The sequence below is a fragment of the Polypterus senegalus genome, chromosome 3, assembly GCF_016835505.1.
Source record: "Polypterus senegalus isolate Bchr_013 chromosome 3, ASM1683550v1, whole genome shotgun sequence".
In the NCBI taxonomy this organism is placed as follows: domain Eukaryota; kingdom Metazoa; phylum Chordata; class Cladistia; order Polypteriformes; family Polypteridae; genus Polypterus; species Polypterus senegalus.
This window is the reverse complement of record NC_053156.1, coordinates 281,564,616-281,586,342: the sequence shown is the minus strand read 5'-3', so window position 1 is coordinate 281,586,342 and position 21,727 is coordinate 281,564,616. Positions and strand designations below refer to the sequence as shown.

Sequence of the window (21,727 nt, the reverse complement as noted above, 5' to 3'; positions counted from 1 at the left end):
TTTTTCTTATGTCTACCTTCTGGCAATGGGACAGGACTGTTAGTACTCGCATAAGTAGATTCACGGACAGTTTCTGGATTGCTGGACAGTTAATCATAACAAATGACAACAAATTTGATTATTTACATGATGTACTCTAATCACAAAAATGCACACTCAAGAGAATCAAAAATCTGTGTAGCACAAGAAAACAAATGCAACAAAGATTTAAAGAAATATATCTGCACTGGCGTCTACTACTTATAAATACAAAGTATTACATGCTTGACCCCGCATATGTACAGCTTTCTTCATGTAGATTCCAAGGAATCACAAGAACACTCAAGTTTCATATACTGTCAGATAGTTTTAGTCCACACCTGTGTTATGTTAGCTTTTGTTTCTAAATTTACTTTGGGCTTGACAAATTGTTCTTCGGTATGTGGTAACTATCAAGTGTCACAGCCAAAAACCAAGTCAGCAGTCAGAGTTGTTAGGCATTTAAAAAACAAGAATTAAAACTCATTTTAAGCACAAAGGCTTAGAGAAAATATGTGTGATCTTAGACAGTGTGTTGGTACATGGGCTGGTTTAAACAGAATGGTACACATGACGTTACACAATGCGATTTCTAGGAATGCTCCTCGAGAAACCTGTCATTCTTTTCTGGTCTTGTTGTCGAGAAGAGGTGACCATACGAAAACAAGATGATGTTGAGGTAAATTTTAATCTTAACATGAAGATAAAACAATGGATCCAATTAAAAACTAAAGGAGAAAATCAAAATAGAAAAAGAGTTATTTTGCATATTTCAGAACCAACATACAATGTGATTTGACAAGAGGCAGTTTGCCATTCCTCTGCACATCTGTAGATGTTGTATAAAACTACACAAGTAAATGCAGGCAGACAAAAATCACCTGAGACAAAATACCTTAATATCCTGTAACTGCTTTATGCAAAGGCAAAATGAACGAAGGACAGACAGAAAAAAGGAATCCAAAACGTTCTCCAGGGCCTAGAAGAAGTGCTTTTTCAAACAGTTTTAGAAAGAGTTGAAGTGCTCGTTGGTAATATTAATAAGCAGCTTCAGTGTTCAGTATTTGTAGTTCAATTCCTGTATAGTGGAAGGTTATACCCACCACATATAACTGCAAGAACCAAGCACACAGCACTAGATGAAATGCAGGCCACACAAAAAGCAGCAGTGGGTTGCAATACAGGCAGACACTGATGCTTGCATTTGGGTTTGGATTTTTTCAGCTGCATAGCTTACTAAGATGATGGGTACAAGTTTTAAATTCTGCATATTAAATGGGCTATCAAACCATTCATCCCTTCTGCCTGATTGGTCAGGATAATATCATAATTAAGAGTATGGCATAAATCATGTATAGAGAAGGCACTAATGGTTTATTATGTGATCCTGCAAGATAAACAAACATGAATAATTCCTTCAAGTTGTATGGATCCTAGACAAAGCTGCTTGCAATTTTCTTATTCTTTATTTCTAGACTCTGTACTAATAGTTTACTCTCTATTACATGTAGTTTTCATCTAAAATGTTGTGGTCTTTTGGGGGTGCCCCAGAGCCCCAAACACCTAACCGAAACACAATTTCAGGAAAAATAAATATTTAAAAATAACTCCCTTTCAAGGCTAAGTCAGTCCAGAACAATAATAAGACACAAATTAGTCACATTCCATCTCCTTCCACCACTTCACGGTGAGTGTCGTCCACCTCCTCCTGGCTCTGAATTGTGTGGTGGATTCTTTTTATGGTGGGAGGCCTTCCGGAGTCACAACATTACACGATGGAAACCCTTCTGGGTCATATGCAACGTCACCAAAATAAGGAGGTTAATCCCTCACAGCGCTCCACTGCAGCACAAGGAGGACCTCAACTGTGTGGCTGTTTTGTACAACAAATTGCAGGCAACCCTCCTGGGCACCCAAACTAGGCTGATGGTAGAGAGCACTGCAGTCTCCTGTGCTGGGGACAAATTGTTCATGTAGTCCCCTCATCTCTTGTTCATCCATTATTTGGTAATCTTGTCTGGGATATAAACTGTGGACCAAACCAGTCAGGTTGTGCCACCATTCCTATGCTCCATTCATTATAGCCTCCCAGCCAGGCAGGAAATTATCCCTACTACCCCTCTATTAGCACCATTTTTAAATCCACTTGCACCATTTATAAACCTAATTATTATTTGTTTGGGGGATTTATTAAACACAAATTCAATTGTTCTAAATATTACTGTTAGGGGGTGTTTGGATATATGATGGTCTCGTGGATGGATGAGATGGATATAAATCGGTCCCGTGGCCTGGAACCCCTGCAGATTTTATTTTTTTTTTCTCCAGCCGTCTGGAGTTTTTTTTTCTGTCCACCCTGGCCATCGGACCTTACTCCTCTTCTATGTTAACTAATGTTGTCTTATTTTAATTTCTTATTTTGTCTTTTATTTTTCTTTTCTTTATTATGTAAAGCACTTTAAACTACTTTTTGTATGAAAATGTACTATATAAAGTGTTTAGTTTGCTTGTTCCTTTCATGTTAACAAAGGTATCCGCAGGGCACTCAGGTTTACTCCTACATACCAAAGACTCAACTGCTTAGTTAAATGGAAACTCAAATCTATAAGATATTAAGTAACCAAGTGTGTGCAAGACTGTGCCTTAATATACTAGGTTCAGAAAATAAATGGATGTTCCTGCAAATATGAAGTACAAAACAATTCTCAGAAACGTGATTTATTTAGCTTTTTACATATTACATTCTTATATACTTTAATAGGCAAAGATTTTAACCTGTACTTCCCCTTAGTCAAACAAGCTTGTAAGTCTGCAGCCAAGCCTGTAATTACAATGAAGATATCCTCTGCAGGTGTGTCTCCAAGTTATTCTGCAATTAGGTTTCATTGTTAATTCCAGACTGCTTTTCTAGTGCACTCTGTACATTTGCCTGACTAATCAGACTGACCCAGGGAAAAATTGTTATCAAAACATTAACATCACTGTGGTGGTGTTATAGAAAACATTAAAACTTAATGAGACGTCAATGTCATCTAATTAGAAACTAACTAGTCCCAACCTGTGCAGAGCTGAAATCTTTAATTAATAATCTTTAATTAAATCTGAAATGAATACCTGGATGGAGCAGAACTCTTTAAAATTAAATTGCAACAAAACTGACCTCCTGCAAATTGGGACTAAAGTGCAACTTAATAAAATGAGCTCTTTCCCAGTCCATCTTGGCAGTGATCTCATCAGCCCTGCCTCTACTGCAAAGAATATTGGTGTCATTTTTGATTCCTCCCTTTCTTATTCCGCCCACATAAATCACATTAAGAAACTTTCTTACTTTCACCTCCGTAACATATCCTGTGTTCGCTCCTTCCTCTCCTTTTCTAACACTGAGAAACTTGTCCATGCTTTTATCACATCCTGCATCGATTATTGTAATTCCCTACTGGCAGGTGCCCCTTCTAATCTTATATCACAGCTCCTGCTTATTCAAAACTTGGCTGCAAGAGTCCTTACTCAAACCAGCAGTAGTGAGCACATCACACCCATCCTGCTCCGCCTTCACTGGCTCCCTGTGTCTTACAGAATCAAATATTAAATCTTACTAATAACCTACAAAGCCTTAAACGACCTTGCGGCAAACTACATCAGTGACCTTCTCCATCACTATGTGCCTGTCTGCCCACTAAGGTCCTCTGATTCTGGCAATCTTGTTGTGCCCCACACTAATCTACACTCCATGGGTGATAGCAGGGCCTTCAGCTGTATAGCGCCCAGACTCTGGAATGATCTACTGAAATTAATCAGGTCAGCTGACTCCATGAACTCTTTAAAAAATCAACTCAAAACTTATCTGTTCAGGAAGGCTTTTAGCTCTACTTGACTTTATTACCCTTCTCTCAGTTTACCTCTCTGTCAAGATGCTCATGTAACCTGTATGTGTGTGTGCTAGACCATCAATTATGTTGTCTGTTAGGCTTTTTTTCTCTGAATTCACTGTTGTAATATTCTATTTATTTATTTGCTTTGTACAATGCTATATACTGTATATCCTGCCGTTCTTTCTTATATTCTGTAAGTGCCTTGAGCATGGGAAAGGCACTTTATAAATAAAATGTATTAAAGAAAATTCCAGGGCAAGAAGCCCTAAACGTGGGATTTTATGACTGCAAAAGTGTACAGTTTCCCATACTCTAACTGGCTGCTGATGCCATGAGGCGAGACCATGATGGGTCTTTTCACTTCATTTGCTTATGGCCATCTTTTTGTAAGTAACATAATTTCTATTGGTTTGGCTTGGAAAGTTAAGTGCTGCATGAAAGAGAAAACAAGCAAACAATCAATAATTGCAGGCACAAAGCAAGCATACATTAAAAAGATGGTTTACATCGGAATCCTAAATGCATTTTACTCTGAAACCCTGGGGTCAACTGGCTCAATAATTCTTTATTGGTGCTCAAATTCCCACCATAAAGAACTCCTACTTAAGAGCCTAAATTTTACTCTGTGTTATAGTATATCTTATTAAAGAAATTCGAAAGCTAAGCATCAGCACATCACATTGAAACAGGATGGAATTCCCTCACACCATCTACTTCTGCACCCAACTATATATCTATCTATATATACATACATCCATACACAGTGCATCGGCCCTGTGCTCAGCTGCTTTAAAATACCTCCAGGCAGCAGCAGCTCACTTCTGGGAAAACAAACATGTTAAGGATGGGGTGGAGGAGGGTTGTAAATGGTGCTGTGCCACACATTTTAACTAATTAAAAGGCAATAAGTGAAACGCTTTCATGTGCTGCGAAAAGTGTACTGCTAACGAGTAGCTTATGTTTTCAGCTTCCAAAGCTGTCCAATTAACTAAACTGTGAGTATGACACATTAGCACTTCCCTCTGATAGGTGCCAAAGTGTTTCCCACTAAAAGCAAGCATTTTAGAAATTCCTAAAGGAATCTGTGATTGTCAGGCACACAATAAGGAAGTAACACCAACTAGAATGGGAGAGGAATTGATAACTGTCAGAGATAAGAATTTTGCTTTAGAGCTACCACAACTGAAAACATTAAGGACATCAAGCTGTAGTTCCCTGAACCTCTGGTGTATCAACAGGGGCCTAGGCTTCTCTATTACGGCACATATTCTCTGAAAAACATTATTTGTCTTCCTTAATCCAATCAAGACATCGTTAATAACATCACACATATAACCACCCTTTCTCATCTCTCTCCCTCCTCATCCCTCATACCTACTTTACACCCATTTTCTTTATATAGTTCATGTAAGCAATACTGGTCCCCCATGTGTGTTAATTCTTTAATAATTGTTTGCATTTATAGAGCACTTTTCTCACTACTCAAAGCGCTCAGCAATTGCAGGTTAAGGGTCTTGCTCAAGGGCCCCACACAGCAGAGTCCCTTTTGGCATTTACGGGATTTGAACCGGCAACCTTCCGATTGCCAGTGCAGATCCCTAGCCTCAGAGCCACCACTCCGCCTATACAAATATCCTTTCAGCATTTAAGGATTTACCACGGTTCATTGGACCGGCAGAAAAAAATATCATGTATCCATTTTCTTAGGTCAAAAATACAGTAGAAGATTTCAGAAAGTCAATATTTATCTGGGCAGCAAAGGTCACAATTTGCAAAAATGATTAAAGAGAAACCACTTTCATAGGTTATGTCAACAATGAGTTTTAGTTTCATGCTGTCTATCTTTGGGCAACATTTTACTTATGACGATAATACACTTTTTAATGTTTCATACATACCATCATAGGTACCACTTTCAAGAAGAGCACCTGCTTCTTCCAAAGCTCGGAATTCTCCAACACTAATAAAGTTGTAATCCACTCCGGGAACTTCCCCTTCTCTGGGTAGCCTGGTGGTGCCTGATAGAAAATAAAAACTCATTTAAAAGAATGAAAAACTTATACCACAGTTAAACAAGTACATTTACTTTACATCCTATTTCTTTAAAAATAAAAAGGGTGGTCAAGGTAACCCAACATGCCTCAGTAAATAAAAGAGGAAAATAAACAGATAATAGCTCAGGTAAACATTCATGGGGATGTAGTTACTTATTAAAGTGGAACAACATCAAGATTAAATGCCCAGCATCCCAGGCACAAATATGCCTTACAATACAAACAATAATGCAAAGTTGCTTGTGATAAATCTGTAATTACAGAATGCCAAAAACTCCCATGAAAAAAAAAAAAAAAAAAAAAAAAAGGAGACGAAGAAGACAACAATTATGAGGAGGAAGACAAAAAAAAAATAAAACCAGTAAAAAAGCTGCCAATGATAATTTTAGATACCATGTGCCTCCTCCCAGGACCAATTGAGAAAGACAGTATTCAGGAGGACCAGAACAGGCAAACAGCAGAAGCACCAATGATCAACTGCTTATTTATAAGCACCCACTGTGCATCTGCTTATTTCACTAATCTGCAGTCTAGTCTGCTCTACTAGGACATGTGCCAGAAACAAGAGTTCCGAGTTCAATCACCTTCCATTTGCCTTTAACATTTCATATAGCTGAAGCAGAAATATTGACAACTTTTAAACACTACATGGATGTGTTAGCCATTACCTAACTTAACAAAATGATTTAATATAAACATTTCTTTTTCTGCAAGTACCTTGTTAAGTCTAAAGTGCTAAAAGGTGGAATTACAGTAAGCAGAGAGAGAATAAAGTATTGTTAGAAGCCAGGCAGAACACACATTCACAAGTAAATAGGCCTCTGAAAATCAATGATCATTGTTAATTAAGAGGCAAGGCAATGCAAGACAGACATTTGGGTACAGCAGGCACAAGCAAGACTGTTGAAGGGTTTTTATTTTTGCTCTCTCAGAGAACATGAGTTCTGGAATTCATGCAGATCATCTTTTCAAGGGGCCTGTAAAAAGAATTTGTCAATCAGGCCAGCCTGCAGTGGTAAATTATTCTGGATGCAATACTATAATGATATATTGCCAGGACTCATAACAAAAGTCTGTTACATACAAAAAGACATAATAATAGTATTAAAATAACATATTGAATACTTACATAATATATTTAAAATTTTGTTATAAAAATCTAGAACTGAAATTAAGGGCAATGTAGACATAACCACAAGTAAAATGGCCTCAAAATTTGGGTTCTGAAATCTGCAAAGGGCCTATAACTTGATGGGATCTTCTGTACAACATGAATTACTGTTACTGGGACCAGTCTAGTGTGGTGCAATATTAAATTGTGGGTTCAGGTATTTAAAAAGCGCAGTTTCACTTTATACAAATGGATTCCACTATGGTCTACTGTTCAAGTTACTGCAGTAGATAGTTCCTAATCCTCTGCTGGCAGAAAATACACCCATGTGGTTAACAGCATTCCATGCCATAAGGCATCAATTACATGCTTGAGCAGTAGGGCAGTGGGGCCAGATTGCACTTGACTGCTAAATGAGCTTTTGGTGGTATCGGGCAGTAGCTAGAGAGAAAAAAGTGGCCCACATTTATCAGCTCTAGAAGGAGAGGAAGATTGGGCGCTAGATAAGTAGAGTACTCACATGGAATAGTGCGCAGGTACAGGTTGTCTCGGATCACCTGCTGCAGTTTGTGATCAAGCGAACCTTTCTGGAACTGAAGACTGAGGTAGTGGCGCAGGTCAGTGTTTAGCACTTTGCCTGTATAAGTGTTAAAAAAAAAAAAAAAAAAAAGTGAGTCAGTAAAGAGGGAAGATCAGATGTCCATTTGTTCTTACATAAACAGGTTACTTTCTAACAAACTTTTCCATAAAAAACACATACAAACACACACACAAGGCTAACCCACCCCATCAGATTTAAATAATTTGTAATCACAAGGAAGCACTGAGGTTGGAAGTTTGTTCTGCTAATCCACCTACTACTGAAATGCTTAGCCATGCACAAAACTTCCATGAAAAGCCAAAGTGCAAGAGGATGGCGCCAAGCCTAAAAGGTTCTTTTGCACGTGATTTTCATCATTCTTTGTGATCAGGATCATTATTTGCCCCTAGAAATAACCAGACCATTGTCTCCACCTAGATGCACATCTTTAACAATGGTGTCATTAAAGTAACAAACCATGCGCTGCTAATTGAGGAAGGGCACTGTGGGGTTTTCATGGCCCACGGTGCTCTATTCACTGTATGCCTCTAATGAAGCTCTGCAGCACTTCAGCACTTGGCTTGCTATATTAATAATTGAGCACTCCACTTTTTTGTTTGCGGCAAATGCACCGCAATTAGTGAGGAACCAATTCCCAAGCTTTACTTCAGTGATCTCAAATATGTTGTGCGAGGTTGAGTGTGCTTTGGCAGGAATCAAGCTGCAGGTCTGCAAAACTGACTGCTTGTATTCGTATCAAAAAGCAATCTGAAGCAAACTCCTTCAAACAGTTTCATAATTTTGAACCAGACAAAAATATTCTGCCTGCTGCAGATGTGCAAAAAAAAAAAAAAATCACGCAAACTCCAAACAGATGAGGGATGTACAATTCAACAGCCATTGCCTAAAAGGAACGCTACACTCTCTATAAAAATATAAAACCAGGTGCTACTCTCCCCCTTTCAGAGAAAAGCATCTCATTTCAGAACTCTTCTAAAAGAAACAGATGATAATTCACAGGTATACAATTAAAAATTGTTTCTATTATTTCACATGATTTTTATATATTTTTGGGAGCTGAATTTAAAATATAGCCTTCATCATTTTTTTGCACAAAACACATCTTGTAGCTGTCAATTAGGTTTTTGCTTTATTATTTCCATACTATAATTAAATATCAATATGCAAATGGCTGAACACTAGCGAGTAGAACACTCCAATTTTTAAAAATATTTATATGATTAAAAACCATTGTATATATCAATATCAACTAAATAAAACTAAAAAAAAAAAAAAAAAAGGATTTTACAATAAGGGCAGCACGGTGGTGCAGTGGTAGCGCTCCTGCCTCACAGTCAGGAGACTCGGGTTCACTTCCCGGGTGCTCCAGTCTCCTCCCACAGTCCAAAGACATGCAGGCTCGGTGCATTGATGATCTTAAATTGTCCGTAGTGTGTGCGTGCCCTACGGTGGGCTGGCGCTCTGCCCGGGGTTTGTTTCCTGCCTTGCACCCTGGGTTTGCTGGGATTGGCTCCAGCAGACCCCCGTGACCCTGTAGTTAGGATATAGCGGGTTGGATAATGGATGGATAACTAAGCCATTTTAAGATGCACAATCCTGAAATCAATTATCTTTTGTGCTTCAATCTATCAATCATTGTACCATACTTGCATATCCCAGAACAATGCAAATCTATATATTCACACATACATACATACATATCACTCTGAAGGAACAAATAAACAATTTCTAACTATGCATGAATAATCACTTACTTATCCAAACCTTTACTTTCAAAACTATCTTTCATGCCAGTTCAAGAAACAATTTCTGTTCACCACACATAGAAACATTAGATTTTGTACACTAGATTGGGTTTTTTGTGATGTGATTCACACATCTTCTCCTGCTTTCTGTTGCAGCTGCCCCTCAGAAGTTTAGTGTGTGTGTGTGTGTGTGTATTTGTTGATTTTTTTTTGCTAGCATTTCACATTGTATATAAACTAATGGATACATACATTTTCTTCATCCAGTGCAAGATTTTAGTGGTGGGAACAATAATGCCATTCCTGGCACAGGGCAGGAAACAGCCCTGGACAGGGCCCCAGAACTAGTCATGCACACCACACATAGACCTAAACCAGTGTTTCTCAGCCACTTTTTGATAGCAGGTGCTATGTTTCAAGCACAAGAGACTTGCTCATGATATAATCTGCCCCTGCTTCGAATGAAGGGACAGAAAGAGTTGTGTGAGAATTTATTTCCTGTTTGTAAATACGTTTGTGCTTACTTTACCCCTTCCTCCCCTAACCCCCCCGAAGCAGTAACAATTAAGAACAGGACAAAAAAAATATTTTTTTTATGTGCTTGTGACCAAGTGACTTGGGTGGCAAGGTATAGTGACACTCGATTGAAGGAGGGACTCCTCAAGTGAAATTACAAGAGGTGCAGGAACAGCATTCAGGTATGGTAATTGAACCCATGGCACTTGAACTGTAGGACCGCATGCCCCAACGTTTCAAAGTTATACTATAAGCAGAACTAACAAGTGGAGTTCAGCATTGGTTGTTCCCAATACAGTCAAAACTGTGATCAGAATGACTTAAGGTCTTTATATCCTGTTATCTTTAACAATCTGTAACTTTATCTCTTTGATAAAAGCAGATTCACTCAGCTGTGATACACTGCTCACCTCAGCATATACAGCCTGTGTGCAAATAGCATATTTTACGACTAAAAGAGAGCAGGCAAGATGGGAACTTATGATTATTTGAAAGAATACACCCTTGGATATGTAGAAATACATGTAGGCTTACTGCAAAGTACACAGACATCTATGAAATATGGCAATATCTCCAAGTGGTTAACACAAAACAGTTACTTTCAGAATACAAGGTGATTGAATATGATGATTAGTCCATCATAAACCCATGTTTTCCCTGTGAGAGGAACAGCAGAGCCAAGAATTTACACTGACATCAGGTTCAGAGGGGCTGGCCAACTACAAAAAAAAAAAAAATATACAGCAAAAAACAGACACTATGGTCTGAACAGAGATGACAAAAAAGAAAGAAAATACAAAAATAAGAATTTTAACTTGGCAGTCACAGTGAGGCATTATGCAGGTGTATTGAAGCTGGTATAAAAGAGTCCCAATAGTATCTGTTAGCACACTTCTGCTGAATAATTCATTGACTGAAAGTACTCCGTGTTAGTGTGTCAGAGACAGGATGTGAACCATCGTTCATAATGTGTTTGTGTCGAATATTTCTGGCCTGGCATCCTCAAAGAAGTGATTTCTAAGTTTTTAGGTAACAATAAAGACTACAATTATAAAGAAACCAGTAACGGCGTGCTGCACGATAACGTGCAGTGAATACACTTTAACTTGAGCATTCATCCTCTTTCTCTGTACACTTAGCATTCATTTGCTCAGAGGTTGATATGCTTGCTGCTTCATAAGCAGCTCTTGTTTTCTCCACTCTAGCGTCCCGCTGCTTCTCTTCCTTCGTCGGCATCTTTTCGTGTTAAAACTGATTAAGTTAGTTTTTGTGTTGCAATTACTTAGTACGTTTTCTTTCATTTTTCACTTAAGCTGGTACTTAAGTCTTCAATCTGCCTCAAGAATGATTAAAGATATGAAGAGGTAGGGGAAGTGACCGCAAAGGTGGTAGGGAATGAGAACGGCGCCGTACGCATGCGCCGCATGGCCGCCCTACTGCGCGCTGCCGAGTTGATTCTACAATAAAATAAAATAAGTAATAAAAATCATCACCCCGAAAGCGGATAGTAGATATCATGTAGTATATGTGCACTAAATTTCAAGTCAATAGGTGAAACGGTTTGGGAGCCACAGGTGATTTTAAATCCTAGATAGACAAACAAAAAGCCACGGTAGCGTATTATATAAGAAGATATTGTCAAAATATTATTGGTTAAGTTTAAGAAACTGGGTTGCAATATAAGCCTCAAACTACACTTTTTGGATTTGCATTTGAAACTTTTCCCTGGAGTAGTCAGTGAAGAGTAGGGTGAAAGATTCTATCAGGATATCAAGGACACATGAAGAAAGCAACAGGGATATTAGTATAATGGTGGATGTCTGCTGGGTAATTCATAGGAATGCACCAGAAAAAGTGTACAAATGACAGTCCACCAAATGTTCTATGGAAGTCAATAAATACTTATTGCCATTTTCTTTACATATACCTGCATGTTTAAATATATTAAAATAACTAAATATGTTAAATTGATTTAGGACAATATTGTTATATAAACATAACAATTTACACATTTCATTTAACTTGCATTTATTTTCAATTTTGTACTTAAATATGAGGTGATGGAAACATTCTAATTACATTTTTATTGTGATCATTAATGCAAATAAAAAATTACTGTTTACAATCAAGATAATTTTATGAGATTCATTATGCAGTCCTGTGAATAGCACTCCTTGGTTTGAAAGTCATTTGGAGGAAATAAAAAAAAAAAAAAAATCACAAACCTAAGAATCAATTTTTAAAAACTCTCCTTACACTAAAAGCCAAGTGTGTTGAGTTGGAAGTGCATCAGCAAATTTGTGTGAAAAAATGGCAGTTTTGCAGCTGAGCACCCCTCTTAAGGAGAAAGGTATCTATCACCTAGTATGTATAATCACCCTTGACAGGGAACACTTCATCCACAGGAGCTCTTCAAAGTAGTGAATGCGCACACAGCCTGTGATGTCATCAGTGCAAATCAGCAAACACGCTGCAGGCCAAGGATTCAATCGGCTCTACCAAAACAGGACTAGACAGACTGTGTCGCAATTGCGTATTGTGAGTGGGATTAGGTCCTCCTATTGTGGGTTTCACTTGCGAGGAACTCTTCAAAAAACATTTTATATTATTCTGTATGTATTAAAAAAAAAAAAATTAAAACAGATGCATTGGAAACAAAATTAAAAAAAATACATAAATGAATGAAATGAAACATAACTTTATAGCTAGTGCAGATCCACTGGGGCTTCAACAAACAGCAGAAATACAGTTGGCACTCAGACTGAGAGGATGCAGCTGACACTACAGTACTACTATTAATTCAACTCCAGCACCACAGACCTCTGTCTCTGCACATGTGCACATCTGCAGTGCTCAGCCCTTTCAGCAATGCCTACTCTCTGGGTGCAGGTCGTGGCCAGACTGAATATGTTATGTGTCATTTTATCTTTTCCAACAAGGGTAATATTTTATTTCTTTTAGTTGAGGGTTAGCTGGGGCAGTGCTGTAGTTCCCCAAGGCAAAATTAACTACATTAGGGTATGCAAGGGAGTTCCCCCAACACTGACAGCTATCCATTGCTCAAGTTGTAATCCTTTCACACAGAGGTAACAGTTACCTCCACAATAAGGCAAGATATAGTGCTGAAGAGAACATTAGCACAAGTTCAGGAACATTTTGGTAAAGGCTATACTCCGGACATTTTATTCATTTAGTAGATATTTTTATACAAAGCAAGATACAAACTTACTAGTGTATGAAAACTTTTCAGATTTCTACAGCTGGCACACTGGCAGATGGAGTGGCTTTTTCAAGGTCACACTGCATGTGGACTGAACGGACAATCTTGCGCTTTACAGTCCAGTGCTTTAACTATACAGTAAAGAAAAAGCACATAGTTCTTGTTGCAAACCCTTTCAAGAAATCACACCCTCTGGTAATCATCATCATCATATCTGTTTACCACACGTCGTCTTGTCCAGCCTCCTAGCAGAAATCTGTCAATCTGCTTACTCCATACGACAACCAGTTTTTCCTGTGACAGTACTTCCTTCGCATCTTGCTATGTGCTATTGACACTGTCTCCTTCAGCCTCATCACCAATCCACCCCAGACAACATTTCAAATTAGTCAGCTCTAATATGGATCTTTATAGCCCAGGTCAACTCCTGCCGCTTTAAAAACAGCAAATGCCTGTGTCTAAATCAGATGCTGCAGCATGGGGGATGTAATCAGGTTTTAATCAACTTGTCACAGAAATGTGTCTCTTGTCTGCCTTCAAACTGCGAACTCAGCAGCTAGGTGTTGTCTTAGTAGAGGGCTTGTTTGTCTTTTTTTGTAATCACTCAGCTTTGCTGATTAAAGTCATTTGTTAGGCCAATGGGGGTTGGGTGAACCTACAAATCTGTTCAAGTCATGAGAAGGCAGCTTGGGAGTCTGCATCGTGTTTTCCTGCAGTGCAGGAGGACGGTGCAACACCCGGGGATTGCATCTTCAAATGGCGACCTAATCCCTGAGAGAGAGAGTACGTGAGAGAAGCAGATGGCTGCTCTGCCTCCCTCCTTCCACATCACGTCACTTGCATACTTGTATTCAGGGTATCGAAGGGCTGAGGCTGTTGGCCTCTTTTCCCTCCCATACTTTCCAACAATTCCCTGTTCAGATAAGCAGCAGTCCAGTGGTATCTGAAATTAGAATACTTTAGCCTGGACTACTACCCACTCAGAACGCTTACAAGCGTCGTTTCAGTGAAGAAACTGCACAAACATGAATGGCCCTTTCCTGCTTCCCACTATGATTAGCTACTACTATATTGTTTGGCTTCTTATTTTCTGCACTTAGCCTAAGATGCCCTAGGGAGAAGCTACCAGAGGTCCTGATCTCCACACAAAAACACACATTGTTTTTTTTCCAATAGAAACATGTACAGCATCACTCCAATGCTAATGTTTGACAAACGTTGAGGCACTGCGTGCACCCTCAGGGTATAATAAAGGCGCATTGAGCAAAGATTAGTGTTTGAATGGCACCCACAGCCACATGTGTTCTGTACTTTGGTACATTTCTTAAAAATTATGCCAAGAGAACACCCATGCTAACAAGTGCACACAAAATCAATAGCCCTGGTTCCTGTCTACTAACCCCAAGTACAAAACAATTTATAACCCTGCACAGCAGGGTTGCCGCCACCACTTTGGCTAACAGCCCCATGTTTTACCTCACAGCCGACTTCTGCATTATTCAAACCAAACTAAAAGCTTTTCTTAGTTTCTTAAGTGAGCAACTGTCACACTATAGACCAAAGGCAACTGCTAAAGACACAGCCCATTGGGCCACTATTCCCTTCTACAATGGGAACCCAGTTTACAACGCAGACGGCAACCTAAGCAGGCAGCAGCTTCTCAGCTCTAGTACTCACAAACTGCATAATTTATTAAGTTTGCAAAGCGCTCCGCCGCTTGTTACATCAGTGCTAATGTGGAAGTTTAAATATGCAATGCAATAAAGATAGCGAATGCATAATGCAGGGATGGAGCCGCAGGCACTGACGGCCGCAGAGCCACATCAGCATGCTTGTCCAGTTCAGCGGTGTGCGTAAACACAAATGTCTGATCTGATAAAGCTTATGAGGATCTTATGCTTCAGGCCCCTTGAAAAGCACTGGAGCAAGAGGAAATCCAAGTGAAACCCAGAAGCAGTACTGCTCTGGGGACTTCTGCCCTTACTCTCCAAACCAATACCACAGAATAACAAACCACTTACACTATACCAAAAGCGGGCATACTGGTGGGATCTGTCGATCTCCTGAGATGCAGTTCCCTATAATGCCATTTCAAGTTTAAAACCCTCAATATTGTTTCCTAATAAAACTCCCTAGAAAGGCCTTTATAGCTTGGTGGTTGGCACCATGACCTTCAAGCAAAACTTCTCTGATGTGCTCTCTTGAGACAGAACTCCCAATAACAAAAGGATGTCAATTGAGGCAACTCTCCAGATAAAACCGTTAGCCAAGTAAAGCTATCCTAGGAGCTTAGAGCAGCTATCTTGAACAGCACAGAAAGGCAAGGGTTAACAATGCTGAATTAAAGAAACACTCCCAGATTCCTGGTACATGACTCACCCCTTCAGTGCTGGCCGGCCAGCAGATCAGTCCTGAGTTTGTCTGCTCTCCTTCAATTCTGCCTGCCAATAAGCAATCAGCCTCTCAATCAATGTGACTCCCAACCACCTCAGGGGGTTGGGGTACTGTCTGCACCGTTGTGCATCATTTAGTCCATTTCGCAGGAGACGCATTATGCTGATTTTGTGATTTCCAAAGTATAAACCACGTAATTAGGGGGCTGTAACATTTAAGTCATGCACAGACAGACATATTGACAGGCAAGTCAAAGGATAAGACAGATCGATCAATGGATAAATGCTCTTAAATACGATATGTGATACATAGATAGAAATAAAAGGCACAGACAGACAGACAGATAGATAGATAGAGTCTTATGCCAAAAGGTGCTCCACAGGTTGACCAGGGTGTCATGCACAGTACATGCACCATTGTACAAGTTAGCCAGTATTAAAGCCAGCATCCTCAAAACAAAGCTGGCTTTCCTGACTAACCTGGTACTGCATAAAGAAGCACATCTGTAGATATGTGAGAGGGTGGCAAATGTTCAGAAATCTGAGCTCCCACTGGCAACACTGTGCATTGTGATTCTTTTCACATATATAGCATCTGTGTTTACAGTCCAAAGCAGATGCATGTCCCTACCAATTCCTGGGGACATACAGTATTTATAGACCTGAATCACCCTAACATCTACTTCTCAGGTGGTGACTGTAGTCAGGGAAACCTTGCTGATCCTCACCATCTCCCAGGTTTCGTTGTCAGTGAGCTGCAGATGGTTCAACCTGCATTAGTGAACAATGCCACCCACAGGGCCTCTGTATTCTGCCTCTTGTCCACCACTTCTATATATTCTACGATATAATAGACCTTTCACAATTTCTGCAGGTGGCAGAAGTCTCAGAAATGTCTCATATATATAAGTGGAATATGAATGGGGCTGGGATAGTTCTTTGGGTTACTCTTGTGTTACTGACTACTTGTTGTGGCACACAAACCTTGTAGCTTAAATCAACTGCAGTCAGCCCATCACAAAGTCAATAATCCAAGACACTAAGGCCAGCATCACAATACACAACTTCAAATCAGAAAGGATGTCACAACTTCTGATGACTGATATTGCTGCCTTGAGGATGTCAGATGAAATGATTAGGAATCACAAAGTATGACAAATTATCCAATTCCCTCACAGCTTTTCGCCAGTTTTCAATTTCCAAAGTACTGCAAGCTTGCTGCATTTTGACTACTAATTAACATGCCGCCAGACAACATTGGCAGTTGTATTAAGGTTTCCAGGTATGGAAAGTTCAGACAGTCTTCTCTGTTGCATTACAACAAACATGACACATTGGAAAAATAAAACCACTCTTCTGTAAAAACACCCACTACCTTTTTTTTTGTAGTCTCATTGTCTATGCTGCAATTCTAGCATATTACTCATTGGATGTCAACCTTTACACCCATAGGAATCTTGCCAACTTGATTTTGTCATTTTGAGTTGTGGAGTACTATGATGGGATGGCTGGTGATGCCACTGTAAGTGGCTGGCAGGAATGCCCATGTAATGGCAGAGATTATGTAAATAAAGGCTAGTATTGGAAGGGAAAAAAAAAAAAAAAAATTGCTGGAAAAGTTATGTAACATGACACTGTCCTACGGGAACATACACCTTCACTGACCTTCGATTATCATTCAGCAGTAGTGGCATTCTGGTGTAAAAAAAACATTACGGAAGCAAGAAAATCCGATTTTCTCATAGCTGCCTGCTCCATCCATGGTGGAGTAGTAGCAGTAGTATAGTTATGTGTACAGAGTACAGTGAAATTCTTAGAAAGCACATTAACACTATTCAGTGTCATGATAAACAAGAATGAATTAAAATTCATATTTTTATTTTGTGTAATCGTCCTTTGGGGGCAGTCAGATGAAGAATGTTGTCTGGGATTGCTTTTCAGCTAGCCAACACGATCTTTGCAGCTGGTGTGCAAAATTCATCACACCACAAGCAACTGCTCAAAGGTTACACAAGCTTACAGACTATTCTCCTGGAATCCGTCACTCATGACTCACAGGCACACTGGTTGTGTGAGGTCCACTTCAAACCCCTACAAATAATCTTGTCAATTTTCCAGACAGGGCAAGCCGGCCTCCAAACCAAGCAGATGAACAGCTTGCCTGCCATCACGTAAGTCTCCTCTTAGACTCTGCCCGAGGCTCCCTGCTGGAATTCAGATGAGTCATACCAAATGTCCACTTGCAGTTCTATCTGAACACTCCTGATTAACTTACCACAGGGCAGAAAGACCATCACTAGATCAACAAGTAGAACCAGTTTATATTTGGAGTGAGAGGAGCCAGTTGAGGTAGTCTGGGAATATCTCTCTATTATATAAAAAAATCCTGCAATGAGACAAGACTTTTTGGAAGATTTTACAAGTCCCGCGAGTCAAGAGTTTGGCCATGAGATGTTTTAAAGTCCCACGCTCCTCTCAACCATATTCAAACACACATGGTCCTCTCACCTCTCATTTGTGTGAATGCTTTTGACAGACACAGTTCCTGCACTTTCAGCTCTTATAAATGTTAATGTTTTCCTCGCTTTAAGTTCCCAACTAAAGAAGATGTATTGTGTCCAAATCTTATTGAAGAATTTCCTCACGAAGGGTTAACAACAGAAAAAATGAGTACATGGGCAATCCTAGCACCGACAAAGTCAAATGAATTAACGCCAAAATTGTCAATCGGTTACACGGCAAATTGGTTAAATGCGTATCAATAGACTATTCTGAAACAGTTGGTTGTGATTGTGTGGAAGATGAAAACATTAATTTACAATATCACGAAGAATATCTACAAACACTAACACCGTCTGGTCTTCCTCCGCATGAGAAAGAAGGATATATCCAAGAAAGGTAATGTAGTACGTCTTCAGGATATAACATTACACAACAAAGGAGATCTTGATATGCCATTCATATTAAAACGTTTACAGTTTTCCGTTAGAACAGCTTTTGCAAAGACAATTAACAAATCACAGGGACAAACATTCGAAAAAGTCATTTTATTTAATAGAGAGAAAGAAATGAAATTCAATCATGGGCAGTTATACATTGCATTGTCAAAATGAAAATCCAAACACAGAATCAAAATTCAATGCAATATTGACGAAAACTTAATTCAAAAAATGGTTTTTACTGAAGTTTTACAGTAAAAGTGTAAGCTTAAAAAGTATTTGTGTGTTAATTTCAAAGCCAAACAACAAAATTGTATTACACAATGAATAACTCTTAACTCAACATGAAACATAATTTACCTTCAAATTACTGTATTACTTTTACTGTTTAATATGATTTACTCACTGTAATGTAAAATAGTAAATTGTAAATCTGCATCCCCATATGCAAGTGGCAGAACCGCAAAGAGGCTAGCGCGTAGTTCAGGCACAGGGGTTGGCGAGCGAACCAAGCAGGGGCAAAACCCCCTAGTATTTAGGATAACCCCGGGACTCCTCCCTGGAAGGTATGTGAGGTACAGCCCACTGGGAGAAGATCAAGGATTGGGACAAGGACATGATGGAGTAGAACTCTCAACTGTTCTGGGCATACCTTGGTATTCTATTAGAAGAGTTGGAGACAGCTTTTGGGAGAGAAGGAGACTTGGAGTCAGGCTAGCTCAGTTTATTGCTACCATGACCCTATATAGATATCGGTGCAAATGAAAGTGACAATAGGTGCACTGGAGAGGCAACAGGAAGACAACCCCTAAGAATGGCTTTGCACGTGGTGGCCACACACAATTGCTCTCTCCTTATCCTTTATGAGTGATTTGCTAGTGTCCTCCTTACTACGGACAGCATGAGGCACTACTGGTAGCGAATTCAACTTGCACAGGTGGTCCAGCACCTCCAGGATGGCACATTCATACATGCCATCACGAAAAGGTTTGCTGTGTCTCCCAGCCCAGTCCCAAATGCATGGAAGAGATACCAGGAGACAGGCCGTCACACGAGAAGAGCTGGGGGACGTGCGGGTCAATAAATGGCATTAATGCCTTCTTCATCCATGAACTGCCTACACACTCTTGCCACAAGATGGGAAGCAATGTCCTGTGCCAGGAGAATCCCAGGACCCACTGCACCAGTGGAAAGTATGACAGTGGCTCTGAGGATATCATCCCTGTACCTAACAGCAGTCAAGATAAAATTGCCTAGCATATGGAGGTATCTGCGACCCTCCATGGATATGCCTCCCTAGACCATTAGTGACCCACCACCAAATCAGTTATGACAGATGATGCTGCAGTCTGCATAACATTCACAATACCATCTCCAGACTTTTTCACATTCTTTACATGTGCTCACTGTGAACCTACTCTCATCTGTAAATTGAATGGGGTGCCAACTGTGAAGTTTGCAACGGTGGTATTCTCTGACAAATGCCAATTGAGCTGCATGGTAATGGGCGGCTGTGATCACAGGTCTCGCTAGAGGACATCAGGCCTTCATGCCACCCTCATGCAGTAGGTTTCTGACAGTTTAGTCAGAACCATGCACACCTGTAGCCAGGTGGAGGTCATTTTGTAGGGCTCTTCTAGTGCTCTTCCAGTTCTTCCTCTCACAAAATAGCAGATACTTGTCCTGTTGCTGGGTTAATGCTCTTCTATGGCCCTGTCCAGCTCTCCTCGTCTAACAGCCCGTCTCCTGGTATCTCATCAATGCTTGAGAAATGTGTCGGGAGACACAGCAATCCTTGCGATTGCACATATGGGTGTGCCAACCTTGAGGAACTGGATTACCTGTTCAATCTAAATCGACTGCAGGTACCACCTCATGCTACCAGTACAACAATAACAACATTTACTTATATAGCACATTTTCATACAAATAATATAGCTCAAAGTGCTTTACATGATGAAGAATGAGAAAAAAAGACAAAGTAAGAATTAAAATAAGAAAACACTAATTAACATAGAATAAAAGTAAGGTGTGATGGCCAGGGAGGACAGAAAAAAAAAAAACTCCAGACGGCTGGAGAAAAAATAAAATCTGCAGGGGTTCCAGGCCATGAGACCACCCAGCCCCCTCTGGGCATTCTACCCACCATAAATGATCAGTCCTCATTGTATTCAGGGTTCTCATGGAAGGACTTGATGATGACGGTCACGTGGACAGTAATGACAAAATGCAAAACTAGAGAACAATCAGGAAGAATAAGGAAAGATCAGTTGTCTGTGGCCACCGCCTGCAAAATCATTCCCTTTTGAAGAGGTGCCTTGCAGTTGCCTCTCCAGTACCACTTTATTTGCACCAAAGTAGGTGAAGTTAATTCACAATCACTTATGCTTCCTAACTGGACAGACTGCTATCCCTGAAGCTTCATTGACTAGGTGTTAGACTGTGATGATTAAGTGTTCCTTTGGACCCACACTAGATGAAACATCAATCCACTGGCAAAGTACATACAAGCTCACACTTCTAGTGAGAGAATTCAGAATTGTCATCTAACCTGACCTGCACATTTTGGGATGTTCTAGGAAAATTAGAGGAACTAGGGAAAAATCCTGCTTGACACAGGTGAGAATGTGTATACTACTCCACATAGGCAGTGCATAGGCCAAGATTCAAACCCAAGACTCTAGAGATGCATGGTATTTTCAATTAAAAAAAAAATCTGGGGCACTAATTTTGAAGGAGTCCTTATACTGCAAACAACTATCATTTTTCTTCTACTACAAAACACTGGCAAGGTTGTGATCTATATTATCTACCAGGAAAAGATGTTGATAAAAGTATTAGTATTTCTTGGTGAAATTTACCTGACCCCCATATTGTTTTATTAAAACTTCATTTTGCAAGGATTAATATGTGCATAAATACCCATTCAGATCCGTAAGCGGTCTGAAACTGGAGAAAGGATTTTTAAGTTAATGGCTATGGGAAACTGCATGTGTGAACTGCATTTGGCTGCCTGCCTACAGAGTGACTTGCCACTACTGTTTTTGGCTAACCTAACAGTTGATCCGATTATTTGGACCAACATATAGTAATTTGATGTTATTTGAGGGTTTGGATTCTTGAGGCATTTTAGGTTGTTATATGAGCTTTTTCACTGACTTTTAATAAGACAAGATTTTCTAGTTGTAAACAAACATTTAACAATTTTTTACAATGAGTAACTGTTTATAAAAAGGGAAACCACATTAAGAACATTAT

At 39.7% G+C, this 21,727-nt stretch overlaps 1 protein-coding gene across 5 annotated transcripts in view; it reads right to left on the bottom strand.

The window, feature by feature from the left end:
• magi3a (membrane associated guanylate kinase, WW and PDZ domain containing 3a) overlaps positions 1-21,727 on the bottom strand; it is a 109,840-nt gene that overhangs the window by 68,329 nt on the left and 19,784 nt on the right. For all 5 annotated transcript variants that reach the window (XM_039749308.1, XM_039749303.1, XM_039749306.1 and 2 more), the window contains exons 2-3: positions 7,576-7,692; positions 5,789-5,908 (exon numbers count right to left, since the gene is read on the bottom strand). In XM_039749308.1, coding sequence (XP_039605242.1) covers positions 5,789-5,908; positions 7,576-7,692 — 237 coding nt within the window. The remainder of the gene's footprint in view (positions 1-5,788; positions 5,909-7,575; positions 7,693-21,727) is intronic.